Source organism: Capra hircus (assembly GCF_001704415.2).
Source record: "Capra hircus breed San Clemente chromosome X unlocalized genomic scaffold, ASM170441v1, whole genome shotgun sequence".
Lineage (NCBI taxonomy): Eukaryota > Metazoa > Chordata > Mammalia > Artiodactyla > Bovidae > Capra > Capra hircus.
In genome coordinates this window covers 60,954,110-60,973,216 of record NW_017189516.1, presented here as the reverse complement: position 1 = coordinate 60,973,216, position 19,107 = coordinate 60,954,110, and the positions used below count along the sequence as shown (strand labels likewise).

The following is a 19,107-nucleotide window of genomic DNA, read 5'->3' as shown; positions in this document are numbered from 1 at the left end:
ACCTTGCTAAAGTAAGTGATTTTATTTATCATTGAGCCTTCCAACAGCCAACTCTAAGGGAAAAATACACTGTCCAAGGGCTAAAATATATACCAGTTTCTAGGGGAAGAATAATTACTATTGATTAGATGAACATGCCTGAAGGAGGCATGGCAATCCACTGCAGTATTCTTGCCTGCAGAACCCCACGGACAGAGGAGTCTGGCAGGCTACAGTCCACGGGGTCGCAAAGATTCGGACATGACTGACTCACTAAGCAACAAGGTGAATACAACGAATGCCACCCCCCCAAGTTTTCTCCTAAAAACGGCACGGAATAACAGACTGATGTCCTTGGCAAGTTCCTCAGAGTATCCCCTAATGACTGAGTTTCTGAGACAGTCTCTGAGAATATCGCATGCCTTGCATTGCAGCAACATGGGGTTCAGTAAATGTCATTCATTAAAGGACAATTTTGAGACAGTGAAGGGACATAGTTTAGTCCTGAAATCAAGGCATGGATGGTACAGCATCTGGAAACTCTATATGCATGAAAGTGAGAGTCGTTCAGTTGTGTTTGACTCTTTGTGACCCCATGGACTATACAGTCCATGGCATTCTCCAGGCCAGAAGACTGGTAACCTTTCCTTTCTCCAGGGGATCTTCCCAACCCAGGGATCGAACCAGGATCTCCTGCACTGCAGGCAGATTCTTTATTAATTGAGCTATCCATGAGGCACATACAAATGTCGGTGCTCTGGATGACTTTCTGTACTGCAAGGATACAAAAGGTTTGAGCTTCTAGCCCTTGGCAGGTACCAGCAAAGCAGTGGCGTGTGGGTTTTCACTGTCATTTCACAGGCAGCAGAGGTGCTGTTAGCTCCGATACCCACAGCAAAAATTACATATCCTAACGAGGATGATTGGATAAGAATGTCACCCTAAGAAGGTGAAGGAAGTACCTGGTCAAGATCCTCCTTAGGAAATAGTATTTTCTCTTCCAACATGGAAGAAACCAAAAAGGTACAAGCTCAATGGGACATCCTATCTGTGGCTGCAGTAATTTTAGGCTGAAAGAGAGTTTCGAACAAGTCCCCAGCTTAGCCATCAAACACACATACACACTTCATATTGGAATCAAGCAGAGCCCTATGGGACTTTCCCAAGATGGACCTCCCCTGTGTCCTCTGACTTCCTCCTGATTCTTTGAAAACTTTAGCCTCCTAGGCTTCCCCTGAGATCCAAAGAGCAAATTTAATCTGAAAAGTGAGAGAATGCAGAAAGATGGGAAAACGGTCAAGGAAGACACAGTAATAACAGTTTATCCATTAAACGAAATCAAGGATGGCTATTTCCTCCTCAGGGGCTACAGATAATATTCTGAGCCGTGTCCTTGAGCCGTTTTGCAGATACCGAAACCCCACCATGTGAAGGAATTTTACTTCATGTTGACCACAAGCATTCCAGACCCGATAGAACCAGAAGTCCGATAAGGTTGACTCCCAAAATACCACTTGGTTACCTCACCACCAACCAGGCAGAATAATGTCCATAAGCTGATCACACACCTGCAACCCCTCTCCCGCACCCAGTCATTAATAACATTTCCCTGTACGCTATGACATCCCTGACATGTAGAATCTATAAAGAAATTATACAGGTGAACCTACTTACAAAACAGAGACTCACAGACTTAGAGAATGCACTTATGGTTGTCAGGGGGAAGAGAGTTAGGGAGTTCGGGATGGACATGTATGGACGTGTGGGATGGACACATTATATTTAAAACTGGTAACACCAAGGAACTGCTACTGTCCAGCACAGGGAACTCTCCTCAGTGTGGCAGCCTGGATGGGAGGGGAATTTGGGGAAGAATGGATATATGTATATGTATGGCTGAGTCCCTTTGCTGTTCACCCGAAACTGTCACAAGATTATTAATTAGCTATACACCAAATCAAAATAAAAAGTAAAAAAAAAAAATTCCCTGAACTTCCTTCATGGTCCCAGGTCACCGCTCCATGCTTTCACTGCAAGGGGCACAGGTTCAATCTCCGGCCCCCTGGTTGGGTAAGTGCCACTTTCTGGCTAACTCAAACGTTGTTGTTCAGTCCCTACGTCCTGTCCGACTCTTTGTGACCCCATGGAATGGAGCATAGCAGGCTCCTCTGTCCCCCACCACCTCCCAGAGTTGGGCTCAAATCCACGTCCACTGAGTTGGTGATGGGATCTAACCTCTGATGGAACACACTACAACTTCAAAACATCAGGCAGACCATCATCACCGTGTAACGCATGCTGGCGGAGATGTTTCTCACACGTTCCGTGTGGAATCCCTTTCTCAAGTCAGCTTTCAGGAACTCTTCCTCAGCCATGGGCCAAATAAGAGGCTTCGTTTGTGTCTCCTTCCATGAGACGGGAGGAGAAATCGAGGACGAGATGCGGAAGAGGTGGGGATCACGAGTTACACGGAGGTGCTTTTTCCCTTCCCCGTGTCTTTGCTTTGACGTTTACTGCAGGTGGAAATTCTTTCATCGCCGTAAAAACTGACACGAAACAAGCAGAAACGCATTGGGCTATTCGCATGCCACATGCTGGACTGGAATCCAAATAAGAACCTGTTCTTTTCCTTAAATACTGATTGCGCTACTAGCCAAGTGTTACAAGTTACTGCAGCACGCAGGGTACTTTCTAGGCTAAAAAAACCTTCAGAATGTTCCAGCTACTGCTGGCTAATGATGCCCCAAAGCACACTAATATGTTTGATAAAAGTTCCCAGCGTGAAGGCAGAAAACACTTACCATAAGAATGATGGCGTGAGGGAAAGCAAATCAATGACACTGCTATAGCCTGCCTTCCATGCTAGAGGCTCCAATTAGAGCTCTGAACCTGCGTTGCAGGAGGCTGCGTCAGATGGAAGCGGGCCTCAGATCTCTCGTTGTTAAAACCATTAACTCACCAATCCACCTGCCAGGCCGCACAGTGACCCTGCTAAGAGCCTTCAGCACTTACGACTTCAGACACGAAGCTCTGAAACTAGGTATTTACTTAGCTGCACCATCTGCCTCAACCTGATGCAAAGAGACCACTCAGGGGAAAAGGATCCTTGATGCTGGGGAAGACTGAAGGGAGCAGGAGAAGGGGGTGCAGAGGATGAGGTGGTGGGATGGCATCACTGACTCAATGGACATGAGTTTAAGCAAATTCTAGGACACGCTGAAGGACAGGGAAGCCCGGAGTGCTGCAGTCCATGTGGTCGCAAAGAGTCGGACACGACTTTGCAACTGAACAGCAGACAACCATCTGTAATCTGTTTTTGATTTCACGGGCGCCACATTCTCCCACTTCGTTCATACTGGTGCAGCGATCCTGGATGGAGGCAATACTGAACCCTAATTCAGACTTGCTGATTGTGTGATTTGCAACTGCATGGAGATCAGGACCTCTAAGAGCTCAGGTCTCCCAGAGGAGAGACTTCATCACTTGGCGAGCACTCAGCGGTCTTTGGGGTACTCGAGATTATGCCATTTACTGGCACGGTATTATAGGACAGTCTGACAAATGTGCATTCGACAGTTTTTATTCATCACACTGGCACAATATTGCATTACAGACCGATTTTTCAAAAGAACAGTAGCCAAATTTTAACACACCTCACGATTTCTTTTCCTATGCAGTCCATACACATTTTAATTCCACTGGTTTCAGTAAATAGAATATCTCTCTTCCTAAATTATCACATCCCATTTACTTAAAAATGAAGTTATAACCACTGGTTTCAATAAATAGAATATCTCTCTTCCTAAATTATCACATCCCATTTACTTAAAAATGAAGTTATAACCAAGCGGGTGGCAGAGGATAAGATGGTTGGATGGCATCATTGACTCAGTGAACATGAGTTTAAGCAAACTCAGGGAGACAGGAAAGGACAGGGAAACCTAGCGTGTCCATGGGGTTGCAAAGGGTCAGACACGACTTAGCAACTGAAGAACAACGTCATGATCATTACTTACGAAAATAATAACGCTAACATTAAAAATAAAGGGAATTAATTATAACATTGCAGAAGTTTTCTACTCTTGCAGCAGCATAAACCTACAACTTCTCTTGACATGTCAGTGGGGACTGTATTTATGAACTACTTGGTAAACTCCCAAAAGATATCAATACGTTGGACAAGAGATGCTCGATATACATCAACTTTGTCCTTGAAGTGGATATTTATACAAAGTCAGGGAAAACTGCATGAATATCAGTAAGTATTACCATAGGTTTTAAGTGTTTTGAAGTAAAAGGATCAACTGAAATTTCAAACTGTTGCATATTAGAACACTGCAAAAGATAAACTGTTCAACTTTGGTTCTTTGGCTATTTGGACATAGCGCATTTCCATGGGTGCCTGAGTTTTCATTTTCCTCCTTAAGATGTATTTTCCTGGGGCTCTATGGACTTACAGCCATTACCACATAAATCATGGGAAGCATCTAACACAAAACAAAAGCCTCCAACAGTCACATTCAGTTATGTTTCTGGGGTTTGACCTTTATCCAATAAATTTCACAGATGCCAAATGAAGCCGTCCAGATGTTCATACGAGCAAAACCAATCTTCCTCACCTCCAAATTTGGCTTCAGAATAAGCCTGGAAAATCACTAACAATCCAGAGTTATGGCCCTTATAAGAACAGAACTCCCACTGAGATCAAAGCAACAGGCCACCACACCGAGATTGAGCCCCGAATTACTGCTTTTCAACTCAAATCCTCACAACCAAATGGGAAACAACCGTCAACCAAGACAGTTACAACACCCAGAAGGAGAAGAATGAGCACGCATGCACCCCAGATGGGTGGTTGTCTCCCAGAGTGCCAGTCTTAGGCGCAAGGTTCAGAGAGGTAACGGAGCATAAGGTCGAAGCCTACTTATCTTACAAATGCATGACTCTTGTGCAAATATAAAATGAACAAGCGTCAAATACTGAACTCATGAAATACTGCCAGGACCAGGAATATCTTACATTTGGTTCAAAGGAGACATCCAAGAAATACAGACATACTGATACAGAAAAAGGATTGCTCGACTGGATTCACAAATACGCGCAAAATGGTCTGTTGATGGGGAAGCTTCAGTTTGCAGTCCCCTGCACACAATCACTTGCATTTCCGCGGACAAGAGTCGTCTGCATTCGTATCAGCCTCCTACCATTTGCAGAGGAAGAAAACAGCTCAAGGATACGAAGAATGTAGATAACCCACAAGATGCAAGATGGAGAGCATCCAGCCACCTTTCAGTTTGCCCCTTTCGAAGCCCTCCACAAGTCTTACTTGTGGCAGAGGATGAGCTGGTTGGATGGCATCACTGACTCAATGGACATGCGTTTGAGCAAACTCCGGGAGACAGTGAAGGACAGGGAAGCCTGGTGTGCTGCAGTCCATGGGGTCATAAAGAGCTGGACACTAAATGACTGAATAAGTCTTACTGGGATTCCCAGGTGGCGCTAGTGGTAAAGAACCCGTTTGCCAGTGCAGTAAGAGACATAGGTTTGACCCCTGGGTTGGGAAGATCCCCTAGAGAAGGACATGGCCACCCACTCCCAGATGCCTGCCTAGAGAATCCCATGGATAAAGGAGCCTGGCAGACTCCAGTCCATGGAGTTTCAAGAGTCGGACATGACTTAGTGACTTTGCACACATGCACAACTCTTCCTGGCTCTAATAATCACTGAATGTCCAAAAATTAATTGTGATTTAATATTTTCTTCATATTGTTTGGGCTTCCTTGTGACTCAAATGGTAAAGAATCTGCCGGCAATGTGGGAGACCCAGGTTTGATCCCTGGGTCGGGAAGATCCCCTGGAGAAGAAAATGGCAACCCACTCCAGTATTCTTGCTTGGAAAATGCCATAGACGGAGGAGCCTGGTGGGCTACAAGTCCACGGAGTTGCAAAGAGTTGGATACGACTGAGAGACTTCACTTTCACTTCCCTTTCCTTTATTTACCATTCCTTTCCCTTGGACTGCAAGGAGATCCAACCAGGCCATTCTAAAGGAGATCAGTCCTGGGTGTTCTTTGGAAGGAATGATGCTGAAGCTGAAACTCCAGTACTTTGGCCATCTCATGCAAAGAGTTGACTCATTGGAAAAGACTCTGATGCTGGGAGGGATTGGGGGCAGGAGGAGAAGGGGACGACCGAGGATGAGATGGCTGGATGGCATCACCGACTTAACGGACGTGAGTTTGAGTGAACTCCAGGAGTTGGTGATGGACAAGGAGGCCTGGAGTGCTGTGATTTATGGGGTTGCAAAGAGTCAGACATAACTGAGCGAATGAACTGAACTGAACTGAACAGTCATCGAATCCTCAAAAGCTGATCAACAATCTTCCACACGAGGTGTTAAAAACAGTCCATTTATTAGTTTCAATACATCAAGATATGTCTTTGTATTGAGAGAAAAACACTACTTTACTGTTTTGTTTTTGCTTGCTTTTGCCCATGGGAATGCCTTGGCAGACAAGAGAGGTTGGCAAACTACAGCAAGTGGGCAAACCCAGCTCAGCACCTGTTTTTGTACAGCTGGCGAGCACAGAATTGTTCTCACTTTTTCAAATGTGGCTGGCGAAAATAAAATGTCATGACATGGAAGTTATATGAAATTCCAATTTCAGTGTCGGCACGTAATGTTTCATTGGAAAACAGCCGCTTACCTTTATTTATCTCCTATCTATCACTTTTCTTTCAGGCTACAATGGCCACAAGAGTAGTTGCCACCGAGATCTGAAGGACCACAAAGATGAAAATATTTAGTATCAGATCCTCTACAGAAACTGTATATGATGAGAATCAGAATTCCTAACATTATAATGGGCCTCTGAAAGGTGCTAGGTGCATACCACATGGTCAGTAAACCATGTGTTTATTTCCCTTCAAGTTATAAAGTAAAACTTCTGAGAACAGAACTGTGTTCTTCGATTCTTTTGGTCGTTGTTCAGTTGCTCAGTCGTGTCTGACTCTTTGCAACCCCATGGACTGCAGCACACCAGGCCTCCCTGTCCGTCACCATCTCCCGGAGCTTGCTCCAATTCATGTCCATTGAGTCAATGATGCCAACCAACCATCTCGTCCTCTGTCGTCGCCTTCTCCTCCTGCCTTCTCCCTTAATTCTTTTTATAACTTGCAAAATGCACAGACAAAGGCCTCGGAACCTCTCTTGGCACTACTGACACTGAAGTCAGGAAGCTCCTCACCATGAGGGAGTCCTATACGTTTTGCGGTTTGTCAGCACCCCTGACCTCCACCCGCTAAATGCCAGTAGCTTCCCATCACCAATAGTGACCACCAAAAATATCTCCCGCCATTGCCAAACATCCCCTGGGGAGCAAAGTCGCTCAGGCTGTGACCTCAAGCAATGCTGGACAGTAGTCACTGTTCCAAATTACGAAGGAGCTGAAAGCTGCTAATGAAACCTGACTTCATTAAAGGAGGAAAAATTTCCTAATTAATAATAAATGATCTTTATTTATTATTAATTCAGTTCAGTTCAGTCACTCAGTCGTGTCGAACTCTTTGCAACCCCATGAATCACAGCATGCCAGGCCTCCCTGTCCATCACCAGCTCCTGGAATTCACTCAGAGTCACATCCATCAAGTCAGTGATGCCATCCAGCCATCTCATCCTCTGTTGTCCCTTTCTCCTCCTGCCCCCAATCCCTCCCAGCATCAAAGTCTTCTCCAATGAGTCAACTCTTCGCATGAGGTGGCCAAAGTATCAGATTTTCAGCTTTAGCATCATTCCTTCCAAAGAAATCCCAGGGTTGATCTCCTTTAGAATGGACTGGTTGGATCTCCTTGCAGTCCAAGGGACTCTCAAGAGTCTTCTCCAATACCACAGTTCAAAAGCATCACTTCTTCAGCGCTCAGCCTTCTTCACAGTCCAACTCTCACATCCATACATGACTACTGGAAAAACCATAGCCTTGACTAGACGGACCTTTGTTGGCAAAGTAATGTCTCTGCTTTTGAATATGCTATCTAGGTTGCTCATAACTTTCCTTCTAAGGAGTAAGTGTCTTCTAATTTCGTAACTGCAATCACCATCTACAGTGATTCTGGAGCCCAAAAAATAAAGTCTGACACTGTTTCCACTGTTTCCCCATCTATTTCCCATGGAGTGATGGGACCGGATGCCATGATCTTCGTTTTCTGAATGTTGAGTTTTAAGCCAACTTTTTCACTCTCATCTTTTACTTTCATCAAGAGGCTGTTTAGTTCCTCTTCACTTTCTGCCATAAGGGTGGTGTCATCTGCATATCTGAGATTATTGATATTTCTCCCAGCAATCTTGATTCCAGCTTGTGTTTCTTCCAGTCCAGCATTTCTCATGATGTACTCTGCATAGAAGTTAAATAAGCAGGGTGACAATATACAGCCTTGATGTACTCCTTTTCCTATTTGGAACCAGTCTGTTGTTCCATGTCCAGTTCTAACTGTTGCTTCCTGGCCTGCATACAGATTTCTCAAGAGGCAGGTTGCAAGAAGAGATAAGAAAGCCTTCTTCAGCGATTAATGCAAAGAAATAGAGCAAAAGAACAGAATGGGAAAGACTAGAGATCTCTTCAAGAAAATTAGAGATACCAAGGGAACATTTCATGCAAAGATGGGCTCGATAAAGGACAGAAATGGTCTGAACCTAACAGAAGCAGACTATATTAAGAAGAGATGGCAAGAATACACAGAAGAACTGTACAAAAAGATCTTCATGACTGGGATAATCACGATGGTGTGATCACTCATCTAGAGCCAGACATCCTGGAATGTGAAGTCAAGTGGGCCTTAGGAAGCATCACTACGAACAAAGCTAGTGGAGGTGATGGAATTCCAGTAGAGCTATTTCAAATCCTGAAAGATGATGCTGTGAAAGTGCTGCACTCAATATGCCAACAAATTTGGAAAACTCAGCAGTGGCCACAGGACTGGAAAAGGTCAGTTTTCATTCCAATCCCAAAGAAAGGCAATGCCAAAGAATGCTCAAACTACTGCACAATTGCACTCATCTCACACGCCAGTAAAGTAATGCTCAAAATTCTCCAAGCCAGGCTTCAGCAATACGTGAACCGTGAACTTCCTGATGTTCAAGCTGGTTTTCGAAAAGGCAGAGGAACCAGAGATCCAATTGCCAACATCCGCTGGATCATGGAAAAAGCAAGAGAGTTCCAGAAAATCATCTATTTCTGCTTTATTGACTATGCCAACGCCTTTGACTGTGTGGATCACAATAGACTGTGGAAAATTATTAATTAGGAAATAATTAATTACCTGCCTCCTGAGAAATCTGTATGCAGGTTAAGAAGCAACAGTTCGAAGCAGACATGGAACAATAGACTGGTTACAAATTGGGAAAGGAGTACTTCAAGGCTGTATAATGTCACCCTGCTCATTTAACTTGTAAGTAGAGTACATCAAGCAGAATGTCGGGGTGGATGAAGCACAAGCTGGAATCGTGACTGCAGAGAGAAAGAGAAAGATCAATAACCTCAGATATGCAGATGATACCACCCTTACAGCATAAAGTGAAGAGGAGCTAAACAGCCTCTTGATGAAAGTGAAAGAGAGTGAAAAAGCTGGCTTAAGACTCAACATTCAAAAAATGAAGATCATGGAATCCAGTCCCATCACTTCATGGCAAATAGATGGGGAAACAACAGAAACCGTGAGAGACTTCATTTTCTCGGGCTCCAAAGTCACTGCCAATTGTGACTGCAGCCATGAAATTAGAAGACACTTGCTCTTTGGAAGAAAAGGTTTGACAAACCTAGAGAGCATATTTAAAAAAAAAAAAAACAAAAAACAGAGACATTACTGACAAAGGTCCGTAGAGTCAAAGCTAAGGTTTTTCTAGTGGTCATGTATGGATGTCAGAGTTGGACCATAAAGAAAGCTGAGTGCTGAATAACTGATGCTTTTGAACTGTGGTATTGGAGAAGACTCCTGAGAGTCCCTTGGACAGCAAGGAGATCCAACCAGTCCATCCTAAAGGAGATCAGTCCTGAATATTCATTAGAAGGACTAATGCTAAAGGTTAAACTCCAATCCTTTGGCCACCTGATGCAAAGAGCTGACTTACTGGAAAAGACTCTGATGCTGGGAAAGACTGAAGGCAGGAGGAGAAGGGGACAACAGAGGATGTGATGGTTAGATGGCATCACTGACTCGATGGACATGAGTCTAAGGAAGCTCCGGGAGTTGGTGATGGACAGGGAAGCCTGGTGTGCTGCAGTCCATAAGGTCGCAAAGAGTCAGACACGACTGAGAAACTGGACTAAACTGGACTAAACTGAATAAACTGATCATGCTACATTACTCAGGTACAAAATGGATTATATAACCTTTTTTTCCCTGATGGTAGTACAGTAAGGATGTACTTTGGAGGAGGAAGAAAATGTAATGTATACATTTCACTCATGGATCATTCACAAACATTTAATGAGCACCAGCCAGAATGGCTACCATAAAATATATCCATAAACAGTAAATAATGGAGAAGGTGTGGGGAAAAGGGAACCCTCCTGCACTGTTGGTGGGGATGTAAATTGGTACAGCCACTGTGGAGAACAGTATGCTGCTGCTGCTGCTGCTAAGTCGCTTCAGTCGTGTTCAACTCTGTGCGACCCCATAGACGGCAGCCCACCAGGTTCCCCGTCCCTGGGATTCTCCAGGCAAGAACACTGGAGTGGGTTGCCATTTCCTTCTCCAATGCATGAAAGTGAAAAGTGAAAGTGAAGTCGCTCAGTCGTGTCGGAGAACAGTATGGAGGGTCCTTAAAAAACTAAAACTAGAGCTATGGCCCTGCCCCCTGGAGAATGAAACGGCAACCCACTCCAGTATTCCTGCCTAGAAAATGCCATGGACAGAGGAGCCTGGTGGGCTACAGTCCATGGAGTCGCAAAGAGTTAGACACGACTGAAGCAACTTAGCATATGCACACGACCCTGAAATCCCACTCCTGGGCATACATCCAGAGGAAAACCTGACCCAAGAGGATACGCACACCCCAGTGTTCAGTGCAGTGCTATTCACAGCAGCAAAGACATGGAAACGACTCAAACGTACACCAACAGATGAAAGGATATAGATACTGCGGCACATATATAAAGTGAAGGATTACTCGCCATTTCAAAGAAGGAAGTCATGCCATCCGCAGCAACATCTATGGACCTAGAGCTTGTCACGCTAAGTGAAACTAAGTCAGATGGAGAGGGAGAAATACACCATGACCTACATGTAGAATCTACAAAGAAATTATACAAATGAACTGCTTACAAAACAGAAAGAGATGAACAGACCTAGAAAACAAACTTATGGTTGCCAGGGAGAAGATAAGTCAGTGAGTTTGGGATAGACATGTACTCTGCTATACGTAACATGGAGAACCAACAAGGACCTGCTGTCCAGCACAGGGAACTCTGCTCAATCCTCTGTAATAATCTTATGGTTCCCAGGGGAGAAGGATGGGGGAAGGGATAGTTAGGGAGTTTGGGACGGACATAGACACACTGCTGTATTTAACATGGAGAGCCAGCAAGGACCTGCTGGACAGCACAGGGGACTCTGCTCAATCCTCTGTAATAACCTTATGGTTCCCAGGGAGGAAGGATGAGGGAAGGGATAGTTAGGGCGTTTGGGATGGACACGCACACACTGCTGGATTTCACATGGAGAACCAGCAAGGACCTGCTGACCAGCACCGGGAACTCTGCTCAGCGTCATGTGGCCGCCTGGATGGGAGGGGAGTTTGCGGGAGAATGGATGCATGTATACGTATGGCTGAATCACTTCAATGTTCACCTGAAACTATCACCACATTGTTTGTTAATCAGCTATACCCTAATACAAAATAAAAAGTTGAAACAACAAAACAAAACAAAAAGACAAATGCTCGGTAAGCAAAGACTCCATACCCAGACACGGTTCTAGGCTTCAAGCTCCCACAATGAACAAAGCACGACACAATCAATGGCTGCCTGAAGCTTCTTTTCTGGTGAAGGAGACAGAATCGCAGAGGCAAAGAAATAGGTATATAAAATGACAAGGGTGTAGTATGGCTGAGGACACTGTAAAGGGGTGGGAGGTGATACAGGAGGGCAAGGCTGAGGAGGTGGCATTTGTGCTGAGATGTGAATCGGGGGGGGGGTGGCGGGGGCGGTGGTGCATGGTGAGCTGGGTGTCTATGGGAGAAGCTTTCTGGGAGGAGGTAAAAGACATGTTGATGGGGGCTGAACACAGGAGGAAGTGGAGAGAGACCACAAGCAGATGAGACAGTGTTTACACTGAAGGAGATGCTTAGACAGCAAAGGGCGTGAGTCAAACAGCAGCATGATTCCGACTACACGTGTAAAGGGTCTTTCCAGCACCCACATGCACACAGTCCAATGTGGGAGACCCGAGAGCATGCTCACAGACTGGTCCAGACAAGAGATGCTGGCAGGCTGGACAAGGCTGGCAACTGCATGGGAGGAAGAACCCATGTTCTGGAAAGACCCTGATGGTGACCAACTTTGCAGACGCAACCAGAACTAGTTAGAAACTGTGTACTTTCTGTAAAAAGCAGAGACATCCCTTTGCCAACAAAGGTCTGTATAGACAAGGCTATGGTTTTTCCAGTAGTCATGTGTGGATGTGAGAGTTGGACCATAAAGAAGTCTGAGCACCAAAGAATTGGTGCTTTTGAACTGTAGTGCTGGAGAAGACTCTTGAGGGTCCCTTGGACTGCGAGGAGATCCCACCAGTCCATCCTAAAGGAGATCAGTCCTGAATATTCACTGGAAGGACTGATTCTGAAGCCGAAGCTCCAATGCTTTGTCTACCTGATGTGAAGAGTCGACTCACTGGAAAAGACCCTGATGCTGGGAAAGATTGAGGGCAGGAGGAGAAGGGGATGACAGAGGATGAGATGGTTGGATGGCATCACTGACTCAATGGACATGAGTTTGAGCAAACTCGGGGAGATAGTGAAGGACAGGGAAGCCTGGCGTGCTGCAGTCCATGGGGTCGCAAAGACTCGGACACGACTTAGCCACTGAACAACAACTTTCTAGACCCAGAGAGATGTTGTGGGGAGGGAGGTGGGAGGGGGGTTCATGTTTGGGAAAGCATGTAAGAATTAAAGATTTTAAAATTAAAAAAAAAAAAAATTAAAAAAAAAAAAGAAATATTCTGTAAACTTTATCTTTTAACATACACTCAGTTACGTCATCAGCATAACTTTTTGACTTGGTGGGGTTTTTTTTAACTCTTCTGTCCCAATATTTGTTCAAAACTGTTTTTAAAGCTGTAGATCTTTATTCAAGACCACAATGGAGACAGCATTCCCAACTTGAGTTGCCTCTATCAATGTGCTTGCCTGGGAAGTCCAATGGGCAGAGAATCCTGGCTGGCCACCATCCATTGGATGACAAAGAGTCAGGCACGACTTAGTGACTAAACAACCACCGCACCAGATTTGCTGAGTTATTTCAGGACCATTATCCAATATGTGTGTGCCTGATTTTCCCCACGTGTAAAATGGAGTTACATCGCTTACCCTTCACTTCATTAACCAGATCATCAAGAGGAAAAACTTACACAGTGCTTCACGTCTCAAAAGAAACACAAACTATCTGCGAATGTACCCAGTGATAATATCCAAAGGAGATAAACTTTGATTAACATGTAAGGTTCATCCCCACGGATTCAGACTCAAGACAACCCTGAAATTTACGTCAGCTTTGTAATATAGTCCAAAGGTTCTGTTGGAATTAGCCGTGACTTATTGATTCATTTTTGCTTTCAGGCAAAAGGAATTGATTTCTGTTCCTGTGAAATTCAGTCTCTCATGTCAGCCTGGATCATCCAATTATGAAATATGGTTCAATGATCTGTATTCCCCAGAGTTGCAATGTTCTTTAATTAGGGTATTTTAGAAGCAGTTCAAATGAATCTCGCCCATTCAAATTTCAAACGTATAAAAAAGAATTAATCTCTTGATGGGGTAAGGATAAAAGAGGTGCTAAGTACAAATACTACAGATACAAAAGACTAGCATCATGTGAAGGAAAGTGATGACCAACCTAGACAGCATATTAAAAAGCAGAGACATTACTTTGCTAACAAAGGTCCATCTAGTCAAGGCTATGGTTTTTGCAGGGGTCATGTATGGATGTGAGAGTTAGACTGTGAAGAAAGCTGAGCACTGAAGAATTGATGCTTTTGAACTGTAGTGTTGGAGAAGACTCTTGACAGTCCCTTGGACTGCAAGAAGATCCAACCAGTCCATCCTAAAGGAGACCAGTCCTGGATGTTCATTGGAAGGACTGATACTGAGGCTGAAACTCCAATACTTTGGCCACCTCATGCGAAGAGTTGACTCACTGGAAAAGACCCTGATGGTGGGAGGGACTAGGGGCAGGAGGAGAACGGGACAACAGAGGATGAGATGGCTGGATGGCATCACCGACTCGATGGACATGAGTTTGGGTGAACTCCGGGAGTTGGTGATGGACAGAGAGGCTTAGCGTGCTGTGATTCATGGGGTTGCAAAGAGTTTGACATGACTGAGCAACTGAACTGAACTGAATACCCAACCAACAAAACTGGAAAAAAAAGAAAACTAATTATGAAATTTAGTCGTGTGGCCATATTTTCTTACACACACACACAATCTTTTTCTGTAATGATGACATAAACAAATTCAACACTAGTTGAAGAACAATTAATATAACAGATACCAGAAAATGTCTTATCAGGGCCAATGTTTACGATACTATATAAAAAGGAAAAGGATTGTAGACCAGACATTCCATTTCTGCCCAGAATCTAGAGAGTCAGAGGTAAGCAAAGCTTGCTTTCACCAAATTATTTCACATTCACACAATTATACAATTTTGACTGTAAAATAGAAGAATGCTTTAACTTTCAGTCTAATAGTAGCACCCACGAAAGAAATTTCAGCAAACTCTACCACGATCGCAAAGCACTCCAGTATGTACAGCAGGTTTCAACTGTATTCACTTATACTATCTGAATATAAAGCCAACTTTCAGACTAGAGCTGAAGCATATACTACATGTATATTACATATATACACACATACAGATTCTTATAGCTTATGATGTTTTTGGACTGAGAAATTTATGCCATCAAACATAGGAATGAGAATAATGTGAAATTTAGAACATGGGTGTGCAACAAGAAATACTCAGAAACAGAAGAGAGGCTGCTTGCTTAAAGAATCGAATTACTTAATGACCAGTTCCCGCACACAAAGCAAACACATACAAAATTACTTAGCTGTGAGTCGAATGCATTAAGTCTTCTGGTGGAATCAGAAGATGTTTTCTCCTTAAAAACATTTTTGACTAAAATAACTAGAGAATGGAGAGACAAATAAGGTAATATATAGAAATACTGATACATACATCTTGATTGCAGCAGTGACTACATTAACGGAATCTATACAAGTGATAAAAACGTTACAAAACTATATTAATACATCCCTTGTACCAATGATAATTATCTGCTTTTGATACCGTGCTACGAATATATAAGGTATAAACATTGGTGGAAAGAGAGTGAACAGTACATGTGATTTCTCTCTACTAGCTTTGCAGGTTCCTGTGACTCTACACTTATTCCAAAATTAATTTAAAAAAAAATACTGATACAGTTGTAGGGCACATACCTTTGAACATTGCTTGTGATTCTGGCACCAAACCAGGGAACCATTGTTCTGCAAAACGAAAAAGGAAACATTGACTCGTTAGATACTTTTGTATTTGAAAACTGCATACACCTGTGTGCTTTAATATAATTTAAAAATATCAGCCCTAATGAAAGACCAACTTGCCACCCTGCTATGTCTTTCTTCCGAAACAGAAAAGTGTGTTTCTAATGGAAATCGTGTTTTGCCCTTGACTTCGTGATACAAATACATATAAAATAATGAAGAATTTCAAGCTGTTCTGGGAAGGAAAAGTGTGTGAGCCATCTCTCAGGGGTGTGCTGAGTGATCAAATACAGACCAGCAGGAAAATGACCCGCAGAGGTGTCTTCCTGGAGGCTTTTCAATTTCAACTGATCAGTAAAAAGAGTTTGAGCCTGGAAGTCAGATACCATGTGAAAAATGTTCTCTCTCTCTCTCTCTCTCTCTCTCTCTCTCTCTCTTTCTCTCTCTTTCCCCCTTCTCTGGATGTGTGACTCTGGACAAGGGGCTTGTCTGTCCCTCAGTTCATCTGCCTGTAAAGCATAAAGACATTAGCTCTTGCATGTGGTCAGTGGTGTAAGTAAGTGAGGGGATACGCACAAACCACTCAAACACACCAAATGCCAGGATTAGGATTTATTCAAATTCAAATTTATTTTATTGAAGTCTAGCTGATTTATAATGTTGTGTTAATTTCTGCTGTACAGAGTGACTTTGTTATACATACATATATATATACACATATATATACACATTTTTTTCATATTCTTTTCCAGTATGCTTTATCAGAGGGTATTGAGTGAATGAGCACTGATGTTGAAGCTGAAACTCCAGTACTTTGGCCACCTGATGCAAAGAGCTGACTCACTGGAAAAGACCCTGATTCTGGGAAAGATTGAAGGCGGGAAGAGAAGGGGAGGACAGAGGATGAGATGGTTGGATGGCATCACCGACTCAACAGACATGCGTTTGAGTAAACTCGGGGAGTTGGTGATGGACAGGGAGGCCTGGCGTTCTGCAGTCCATGGGGTTGCAAAGAGTCGGACATGACTGAGCAACTGAACTGAACTGATTGAGCACAGTTCCCTGCGCTCTACAGTAGAACCTTGTTTATCCATCCTATATATAAATGCGTGTTTCCATCTGCTAATCCCAAACTCCCAAGATGTCCCTCTCCACCACCCCACCCCCTTGACAACCATCAGTCTGTCCTCTACGTCTGTGAGTCTCTTTCCACACATTCGTGTCGTATTTTAGACTCTACATGTAAGTGACAGCCTATGATCTTTCTCTGTCTGACTTATTTCACTTATATGATGATCTCTGCATCCATCCATGTTGCTGCCAATGGCATTATCTCATTGTTTTCTGTGGCTGACTAGTATTTTATTCTATATATAATTTTCTTTACCCACTCATCTGTTGACGGATATTTACATTGCTTCCATATCTTGGCTATTGTAAATAGTGACACCATGAACATAGGGGTGCATGCATCTTTTTGGAATTACAGTTCTGTAGGACTATGATTTATTATCCTTAGAGTCTGAATTTCTGTCTGAAACTTGTCCTCGTACATGACTAAAATTTTGGTTGGATTATGATACTTTACATCAGACTGTGCTAGGCTGGGATAGGTCGGGAGAGCTCATGGAAATGGTCACCTGGTAATTAAGACGCTGTGACCTCCTGTTCTCTGAAGTTCAAAGTTAGCTACGAGATTAAAGTAGCCCATTACCTATGGCTGAATGCCTAAACTTTTAATTTTAAGAATACCATAGTGAATAGAATAGTATCGCCTTTGTTTGCACTCAAAAGAACACTGAACCAATAATATACCTTTTGAAAAATATCCTTATTACAAAATTCTGATACATAATTCACATATGCAAAATTCACTCATTTAAACTGAAAATTTCAGTGGTTTTTAGTAGAAAGGCAGCGCCACCATCATCACGAATTGTTGGACTTTTTCAACTTCTGACACAAAACTGTCCATTTTGCAGGCCCTCTCCTCCGACTCTGACAACCACTAACATCCATTCTTTCTCTAGAAATTTCCTTACTCTGGACACTTCGTGTAAATGGAATCAGAACATACGTAGTCTTCTGTGCCTGGATCATTTCACTTCATCATGTCTTACATTGTGCTCTTGAGAGTCTCTTGGACAGCAAGGAGATCAAACCAGTCCATCCTAAAGGAAAGCCATCGTGAATATTCACTGGAAGGACGGAAGCTGAAGCTTCAATACTTGAATGCAAAGAGCTGACTGATTGGAAAAGACCCTGATGCTGGGACAGATTAGAGGCAGAAGGAGAAGCAGGTGACAGAGGATGAGATGGCATCACTGACTCGATGCACATGAGTTTGAGCAAGCTCCAGGAGAAATAGGAGAGGACAGAGAAGCCTGGCATTCTGCAGTCCATGAGGCAGCGAACAGTCGGACACAACTTAGCAACTGAACAGCAGTCTTTTTGCCTCATCCCCGCTGTCACATACATCAATACTTCATCCACCCTTTTTTCACTGTCAGATTCTATTCTATGGATATCTGCTCTCCCATTCACAGTAACACATCTTCCTAATGCAGGAGTCTCAAAATCACTGGGTAGATCTCAACTGTTTAGGATTAGAAATTTCCCTCTTCTATCTAAAAATCACTGGGCTAAAAGATCTCCGTCCTGCAGGAAAGCTTTCCCCATTAAGTCTCTGTCATACTAACTCGAGTCTCCTTTACAAGCTTAACTCCCCCAAATTGCTGAATGCCCCTAACAATTTTAGATAATCTGGTATTAACCTCCTTACCCCCTCGCTGAGCTGCACTCATCCTCAGTGGGCACTGGTATCTCCCTACATTATCAATGCCTACCAATCCATCAATAAGGGCTGGAGCTGTGTATGAACAGCCTGGACTGAGGTCAGGCATGGTCTTTTATAGGCTTGATATCAGAGAAATAAGAACTTAATAGACTGGGTGGGGGCCAAAGCTGGACAAACAGTGGACATGGTTTAATTACTGGCAATAATATATTCAAGAAAGAGGCCATTAAGGGAAAAACCCAGTGTTTCATAAAAACTGGTGACAGTGTTCACAAGGGCTTTAGGCAGATCAAGGTATTGGTCACAAGCCGACTGTACTGTGTTCGGGCATGTCTCAGTCATGTCTGAGTCTTTGCGAGCCCAGGGACTATAGCCCGCCAGACTCCTCTCTCTGAGAGATTTCCCAGGCAAGCATACTGGAGTCGGGTAGCCATCCCCATCTCCACGACACCTTGCTGGAGATACAGGGATCGAACCTGTATCTCCAGCATTGACAGATGGGTTCCTTACCACTGGGTCACCTGGGAGGCCCATAAAGAGGGTTAAGAACAGCAACCAGGAGCAGGGGCCA

General features: G+C 43.6%; 1 protein-coding gene across 1 annotated transcript in view; it reads right to left on the bottom strand.

Annotated features, from left to right (window-relative positions):
* Positions 1 to 19,107, bottom strand: part of ANOS1 (anosmin 1) — a 200,958-nt gene that overhangs the window by 161,144 nt on the left and 20,707 nt on the right. Inside the window, exon 5 of the mRNA XM_018043716.1 lies at positions 15,695 to 15,742. Coding sequence (XP_017899205.1) covers positions 15,695 to 15,742 — 48 coding nt within the window. The remainder of the gene's footprint in view (positions 1 to 15,694; positions 15,743 to 19,107) is intronic.